Source organism: Vulpes lagopus, chromosome 9 (genome assembly GCF_018345385.1).
Source record: "Vulpes lagopus strain Blue_001 chromosome 9, ASM1834538v1, whole genome shotgun sequence".
NCBI lineage: Eukaryota > Metazoa > Chordata > Mammalia > Carnivora > Canidae > Vulpes > Vulpes lagopus.
The window spans coordinates 47,633,933-47,642,823 of NC_054832.1; the positions used below are offsets into that span (position 1 = coordinate 47,633,933).

At 36.5% G+C, this 8,891-nt stretch overlaps 1 protein-coding gene across 1 annotated transcript in view; it reads left to right on the plus strand.

The window, feature by feature from the left end:
- The window catches only part of CNGB3 (cyclic nucleotide gated channel subunit beta 3), a 141,248-nt gene extending 133,319 nt beyond the window's left edge, over positions 1–7,929 (plus strand). The window contains exons 16-18 of the mRNA XM_041769633.1: positions 4,959–5,105; positions 5,337–5,511; positions 7,669–7,929. Coding sequence (XP_041625567.1) covers positions 4,959–5,105; positions 5,337–5,511; positions 7,669–7,929 — 583 coding nt within the window. The remainder of the gene's footprint in view (positions 1–4,958; positions 5,106–5,336; positions 5,512–7,668) is intronic.
- Positions 7,930–8,891: the final 962 nt, after the last annotated feature.

Here is an 8,891-nt window from a genome sequence, read left to right on the forward strand (position 1 = left end):
GTTTCAGCTGAGCATTTCATATGATTTGACTTTCTCTCCTCTCTTAGCATATCAATTATACTTCTTTTCAAGACATTCTAGTAGTAGCATTAGAGTCTGTGACATACATTTTAAACTAATCTAAGTCTACTTCACAGAATGCTACCTGCAGAGCAGAAGCCTTACACACTATTCCTAATTCTTCCCTAGTAGCACTTAAGACATTGACATCATTCATTTCATTTATCCATATGCTATAATCACCCAATGCATTGCTACTTTATTATCTAAAGTTATCTTTTAGATCAATTAAGAATAAGAAAAACAAAGATTTTAGTTTTATTTTACCTCTATTCCTTCTCCATGTCCTTCCACTTTTTTAGGTAGAATTTCTAACTTACATTATTTTCTTTCTTCCTGCAGAATTTCTTTCAACATTTTTTGCAGAGTAGATAACTAATGTTGAATTCCCTCTGCTTTTGTTTTTCTAAGAAAATCTTTGTCCTTTTTCACTTTGGAAGGATAATTTCACTGTACATAACATTCTAGGTTGCTTTCTAATTTTTTTTTACTATTTTTAATTTTTATTGAGATATATCATTGGCAAATAATATTGTGTAAGTTTTAGGTGTACAGCATATTGGTGTTAGAAATTCATATATAAAAAAAGAAATTCATATGTATTGTAATATGATTCCCACTATTGCATTAGCTAACCACTATCATGTCACATTATAATTTCTTCTTTGTGGTGAAAGCGATTATGATCTAATCTGTTAGGAGCTTCCACATATATTTCACTCCCCTCTCTTGCATGGCTTCTCATGAAAAGTCTGCTGATTATTATCCTTGTTCCTCTTATAGGTGTTTTTGTTCCAGTCTCAACCTATCAATGACCAGTGTTGTGATTGGACAGGCCCTTGTGGTTTTTTTATTAAGGTTGTAAAATGCCTTTCAGCAACAACCATCAGGAAACCTTGAAAAAATACAGGTTAATTACTTAGAAGACCTGGAAAATTACATAGCCACCTGGAGCTACACAGTGGAATCACAAAGAAAGAAAGAGTGTACAGGCCTGGGGTTGTGCTTTTATTGGGGCTGAGAATGGGGGCCCAGGATTTTGTGGTCTCACTCTTCATTGGTGAATTTAAAACATAAGAGCAGGAATTTAAAGTATGTGAACTGAAAAAAAAGTGGCGCAATGGTCACTTATCAACCAAGTCTCTAAAATAAAAAGAGCTTCAGTGGGGGAAAGCAGCTTAGTTCTTTAATTGGGTGGCTGACAATATGTTTAAAATAGGCATATTTAAAGTGGAAGCGTCTTTGAAATGGCAATCAAGTTTAGTTCAGGCACTCGGATTTCAAAAAAAGTGATGAAACCTAAGTGTCAGAGTTTATACTACAATAGGTAAGATGTTTCCCCCTCTGGCTCTTTTTAAGATTTTCTCTTTATCTTTGGCCTATTACAGTTTGAATAGAATATGCCAGGAACTGTGGGGTGGGGAGGGGTGAGTATTTATTGTGCTTGGTAGTCTCAAAGCTTCCTGGATCTGTGGTTTTATGTCTGTCATTAATTTTAGGACCTTCTTGGCCATGATGATTTCAAGTATTTTTTCTAGTATTAGAGAATTGTATGCTTTATGTATATTTTATGTATATGTACAAAAGATACATATCTATTTATGCCTTTTGAAATTGTCCTGAAGTTCTTTATGTTTGGGAGCAAGTTTTGGGGGTTTATTCGTTCTTTTTCTCATTGTATTTTAGGCATATTTGCCTAATTTTCTAATGACCTATCTTCAAGCTCATCTATTTTCTTGGCGATGTACAGTCCACTGATGAGCCCAGCAAAGTCATTCTTCATTTTTGTTACAGTATTTCTGATTTCTAATCTTTCCTTTTGATTTTTGCCTTAGAATTTCTCTCTCCCTGCTTACATTTCCCATCTGAATATTCTTATATGATCCCTTAACATATTAATCAAAGTCATTTTAAATTCTCTGTCTGAAAAAGAAATAAATAAATAAATAAATACATACATAGATAGATAGATAGATAGATGATAGATAGATAGATAGATAGATAAATTCTCTGTCTGAGAATTCCAGTATCTGTGTCATATCTCAGTCTGGTTCTAATGCTTTCTTTGTCTTGTTAGGCTGTGTTTTTCTTGTTTTTTTTTTTAAGTGTGCTTTTTATTTTTTTGCTGGAAGCTATATATAATGTAATCCATAATAAGAACTGAGGTAGATAGGTCTTTAGCATGAGGTTTTATGTTAATCTGGCTAGGAGTTGGACTGTGTTTAATGTTAGATGCAGCCCTAGGTGCCAGAAGTTCCAAATTACTCTAAAATGTCCTTGTTTCTATCTCCCTTTTGACTTTAGCCTTCCCTAAGTATATTTCCTCAGAGAAAGTCTGCATCCTGCTGCTGTAATCCACTGTTATTATACAAAAACCCCATTGCTACAGTGATAAGATATGGGGGAGATCTATAATCTTATATTTAAATTGCAGTCTTTTAGTGGATCTGTGTCCTGGGATGTGACCTTTGCCAGTGTTTCTTTTGTTTTTCATTCTCCTTAGGTAAGACAGGAAGACTAGAGAGCCCTGGGATGGGAGAAACACTTCAGGTGGCATACAGTTCTGATAGTTTTTTTTCCCTAGATAGCAGCCCTTTGTTATGGAGAACAAATAAGTTCCGGGTGTATTTTATAATGATTAATCATCCCCTTCTGCTGCCAGAACCATAAGCAGATCTTTCTTGGCTGTTAACCATGAGAATATGGTGGGATTCCTCAAGGATAAACCGATACAGATATCGGTTTCCCCATAATTGTGACCCTCAAGTGTTTCTTGATAATCCACCATTTCAACCTAACCTAAATGGTAATTAAATTACCATTTAAATGTTTGTACCAGTTATAGCTCCAAGGCTTCTGTTCCAGTTAAGTAGGTCTGGCTGTGGCTTTCTGGATTCACCTATTTCTCCACATTTAGGTAGGAATTTACCTGCAACCCCAGTTCTCTGATAAATACAAGAAAAGTTATTGGTTTCCAGTTTGTTCAGCTTTTTTTGGTAGTAAGAACATAGGTGATAACTTATGAGCTCTTAATGTGTGACAGCTAAAACCCTGTTAGTTGCTTATCAATTAACAGCCAGTCAGAATGTTCTCTTTTCTGCAACAGAGAAGCACATACTGTCTAATACAAATCTTCAGGCATAGGACCCATGCAACTTCTCACACTTCCCCCTAAAGGCAGGGCTGTGAAAGTATGAACATTCATTCTTATTGCCAAGTTGCTTTCTGTGTCCTTTTTACCCCTAGAGATTGTGTTTTTATTAATGTGAGGCTTTTCTATTCTCCTCTCTCTTTCTCTCTCTCTCTCTCTCTCTCTCTCTCTCACACACACACACACACACACACACACACACACACACATACACACACAAAGGAAAAGAACACAACTATTTTTTCCTAACTGGTGGACTCCAAGGAATTAAATCTATTGTATTATCTTTGCACTAAAAAAAAAAAAAAAAAAAAAAAAAAAAAAACATTTAAATTTGTCCTTTCTTGTCTTGGTTTTAAATACCAACCCTTAAAAAAATAAAAATAAAAATAAAAATAAAAATAAATAAATACCAACCCTTATTTTCTAGATTATTGGTGAATGATATAATTTTTAACCATTTCTAAAATTCATTCGTGTGTTCATTTCTTCACTAACTACTTGTTGGTCACTTCCCAAATACAAAATGCCCAGCTGTGTCTTTAAAAAATGTAAAACCCAGGATTCACTGACTTTTCAAGTGGGACATTGTATGTGAATGACTATACTACAGAGCAGTTTGCGATATTGAGAAACAAGATGATTTGAGAGTTAAGTAGAAGAGATTGGATTCACCAGATGTAACCAAGGCATCATTAAGATTTGATGTCAGAGTTGTATGAGTTGTATCAGACAGGACCCAAGCAGAAAACAGAGGTACACTCAAACAAGGTAATTCCTTTTAATTAAGGCATTGTTGACAGACACCAATAGAAGGAAACTGGAAGAAAAATCTAAGTGATCCAGCAAGGATTGGTGATGCATCCTGAAGCTAGCAATGGCAAGGGAGTCTTTCTACAGCTAGGCCTGAAGGGAACAAGAGAAGGGCACACTCCCAGAACCAAGAAAGGGGTGAGCATATTACTACAACTCCACTGTGGAATCCTACTTCTAGAAGAAGACCACATATCAGGGCTGTAGATTTTGGTAGAGAACTGTAACTACTGCTTACCTAAGGTCTAGCAAGGAATGAGCAAGGGAATAAGTGCTCCAACACCACACTCCTCCTGTTTCCAACTTCTTACTGATAGTTCTCCTTGGCTGCACTCAAATGGAAGTCAGAGGACAAGCCTACAGAGGTCGGTTTTCTGGGAGCAAATAGGAATGGGAAAATGAAAAGTGAATCTGAAGGAGCAAATAGAGGATACCCAGTCCAAAGAGACTTTGCACTTCTGGAATCTGGGATGAAGAATCCCATAGGGCACTGATGGCTACAAGTCCTTCATTTGAGGTGGGAGTTAAGGCAAAACCTGTTGAAAACTGTTGCCACTTCCATCGCCACCACCTCTAACTTCCTCCAACGTCCTCCACACAGTCACCTGAACTCTCGCCTTTGCCTCTCTCCAAAGCAGTGTAAGTGGTTAAAATATTCTATGTCTAGGGATCCCTGGGTGGCGCAGCGGTTTGGCGCCTGCCTTTGGCCCAGGGCGCGATCCTGGAGACCCGGGATCGAATCCCACATCGGGCTCCCGGTGCATGGAGCCTGCTTCTCCCTCTGCCTGTGTCTCTGCCTCTCTCTCTTTCTCTCTGTATGACTATCATAAATAAATAAAATTTAAAAAAAATATTCTATGTCTATTTTTTCTTTTTAATCTCGCTGGAAGAAAAGTGAAACTGGTGGTAAAGATTCACTGTTCTCCTCTTACAGCCTTCTAGCAGGAAGAGGAGGAAATCGCCGAACTGCCAATGTGATAGCCCATGGGTTTGCCAATCTTTTAACTCTGGACAAAAAGACCCTCCAAGAAATTCTAGTGCATTATCCAGATTCTGAAAAGCTCCTCATGAAAAAAGCCAGGTATGACCTTTAAAACCCCATTATAGTTGGTTTTACTTTGTGAAAATCTAAGCGGAGGACTGTATTGTGATGACAGGGATCAACTTTCTTCATGAGATGCCTTTAACAAACAAATGTTTATGCAGCTATCCATTAAAAACTTCACAGATTAGGAGAAACATTGGTGTCTCTGGTAATTTCTCCAGAATTTTTACAGTACTATCTAAAGTAGCCTTTCCCTTCTATCCACAGTGTGCTTCTAAAGAAGAAGGCCCCAGCCACAGAGACAACCCCTCCAAGAAAAGGACTTGCTTTTCTCTTCCCACCAAAACAAGAGACACCCAAAATTTTTAAAGCTCTCCTGGGAGGTACAGGAAAAGCAGGACTTACAAGACTACTCAAACTGAAGAGAGAACAAACCATTCAGGTAATAAGGCAGAGTGAATGGAGGGCTGTCACAGACCATTGGACTAAGCAAACCCAGACAAACCCTTACTTTAATTCCATTTCAGACACTGGGATAGTTTGGATGCATCTAGTGTGAATAATAATGACTGTTTTATAGCACGTATTATTATCTAAACTGTATCCTCATGTATCATTACATTTAATCCTCACAGTTTATTATAGATACACATGTATCCATATATATATATACAAATACATTCAACTCTCATTATTTGTATATTCTGTATATTTGCATATCTATCTACTCATAGAAATTTCTTTGTAACCCCAAAATCAGTGCTCAACATGTTCATTTGCAAAAATACGTATGTGCAGAGCAGTGATGAAAAATTTAAATTGCCCAGTGCACATGTTCCCAGCTGAAGTTGGACAAGAAGACACTCTATTTCAGTTCTCACACTGTAAACAAGTGACCTTTTCATGGTCCGTTTAAGTGCAATGTTTTTCTTATTTTTGTACTGCATAGAGCTGAAGTGCTGTCTAGTGTTCCTAAGTACAAAAATGCTTTGATGTACCTTACAGAGAAAAGATATAGCTTCATGTAAGCTTCCTTCAAGCATGAGTTACAGTGCTGTTGGCTATGAGTTCAATATAATGAATTGACAATATTTGTTAAATAAATGTCTCTAAACAGAAATACACACAAAACAAGGTTATATATTGATTTGTTGATAAGAATTTGACCAGAAGCTCATAAGAACCAAATCCTGCATTATCCCTAGGAGCAATGATTCAGTATTTGCTAATTCTGTGTTTGTGGATGCTTTATAGAACAAAACTACCATGAATAATGAGAATCAATTATATATGTATAGTCCTAAAATATACATCTATAAATATGTAACACATTTTACCAATGAGCCAATAAATATTTTCACAAATATTCAATCACTTATATATCACAAATGTTAAAAGCCAAAAATAACTTCATAGATTTCATCCAAGCCCTTCTTGTTATAGATGAAGAAACTGAACTCCAGAGCAACATATTTGGATAAGATTACAAAAAGTGACAGAGCAAAAACTATTACTCAGGTATTCAGACTTCTAGGCCTACACTGAGCTGCCTCTCAATTCCTAGAAATTTCAAGATACTCAAATGTTATTGTTTTTCTCTCTTGATTTTCGTATTTCTTTGATTCTTGTAATAGGTGTAGGAGGGCAAATGTTGAAAACAGAGCAGGGATTCAGATTTTCTGAATGGAGTCATGTTGTCCCTAAAACTGTAAGAAATGGGTGGCTGTGGATCTTTAAGAAAATCATTAAGCAAATATTATAAATCAGTCACCCTCAAGAGGCTAAAACTTGCCTCTTCCTTTTCACACAAACACTATGGTGAAAATTAGGAATACAGTATGAACCAAATGACTCATTTAATCAGCATTGAAATCATAATTTGTGTTAAAAGTTTATGGGGTAAAGAAATATAGGTCATTGTGTCAAGTAAGTTCCTCCACTTTACATGTGTACATTTTATACCTTGTACAAGCTTCTCTTAAACTGACCTGAAGCATCATCAGTAAAGAGCATAGTATGTTTTTTACTATGAAATCTCTGCAGATGATACTAAGAATAATAGTTTCTAAAACTATATAGCTCAAGCCCCCGTGGGATGAATGGAGAAGACTGTATTAGGAAAGAGAGATGAGTTCCTCCTTGAGGTTCTCATATGAGCTTATGCAGCAGGAAAACCATACATTCTGTAGTAGTTTTATGGCATTTGGTTAACACTTTTTTATTAGAAAATAGATATTTAAAATTTCATCTCCATAAAATAAATAAATACATATTTTTAAAGCAAAAGCAAAGAATCCTGAGTCCTAAGTCTAATAATTCAGAAAGCTTGAGGACAACTAGGAAGAGAATTTCTTGTCAGGGACAAAAATGCAATCCAGAATTACACTGTTAAGTCAAATGTGACAGCTCAGTCTCATTCTTCAGCACATTAGAAAGCTGTCAGATGATAGTCAAATGTGAGGCAGATGTGATTCCCACATTAATTTAATTCAGACACTCTTTCTCTTGGTGGTGATCTTTAGTTATTGTATATTAATCAAAAGACTCCAATGTCCTTTATTATGATTTCAGACCAATTCTTTCTAACTGCTTCTTCCAGAAAACAAGTGAAAACTCTGAAGAAGGAGAGGGTAAAAGAAGAGAATATGAAGATAAAGAAAGAGAGCCATCAAAGAAAATACTGGACAGCTCTGAATGTAGAGCAAATTGTATTATAGCAGAGGAAATGCCCCAGTCCATTAGAAGGGCAGCTTTACCCAGAGGAACTACTCATCAATCCCTCATCATCAGCATGGCTCCTTCTGCAGAGGCAGGGGAAGAGGTTCTGACAATTGAAGTCAAAGAAAAGGCTAAGCAATAAGTGTTTGATTATCTTTAGATGTAATCTAGCTAATTCCCAAAGAGATTGTACCCACGAATGTAGCTTAAATTAATGAGGGAGAAAGACCTCACTGGGACCCTTGAGAAATGATAGACAAATCCTTAGCTTAGTTTCTAGGAATTATCTGAGAGGGTGATCTTATGCAGTGGTAAGATTATTTCAAAAATATCCCTATTCTCTGTTGTCATTAGCTTTATGCTATTGGTATTTCTCCTAATTTTATGTAGTAGGGTTTTTTCTTCCATTCTCTCTTGATGTTTCTTCCCTCCATCCTCCATTTTGATTAGTTTGGTCTTGGCCCTGAAGTGATTCACTTACCTTTACAATCTTTATGTGTGTGTTGAAGTCTTGCACGACAGTTAGTCTTCGTTAAATGTCCTATGCATGTGAATATTACTTCTCACTTGTAGGGGATTATGATACTTTAATAAAAATGTTGAAAGTAAAATATCATTCAATATTTCCATTCAAATAAGGGTGATGAGCCACTCAAATATCAAATCAACCCAGCAGCTGGGACTGGAGAAAAGCAGAGATAATGGAGCCTGTGGATGTGAAATCTGACCTGCATAAAAGTCCTTGGAAGAGCAGTATTGGTCAGTGGTACCAACAAACCCACAGGAAAAAACATATTGTAGCAACATGTTGAAAAAATCATTCCCTTTGCTAAAGAGACAGACTTTAATATTTTCCCCTCATACGAACTTGAAAGGCAGCAATCTACCTAACTCATCTAGCTCCACAGACTCAGATTGGAGGAATCCTATGGTCCCTGTCTTCAGGTAGGCTAACATGACATTTCTGAGTCTTCCCCAAGCATTTGCTTCAAACGATGCCAGACCTGAGCTTCTTATTGTTTTCAGTTTTAGTAAAAAGTGATGAGGTTAGGAAGCCAGACTGTACACATGTCAGATTGACATATCCCTACAATTTGCAGAATC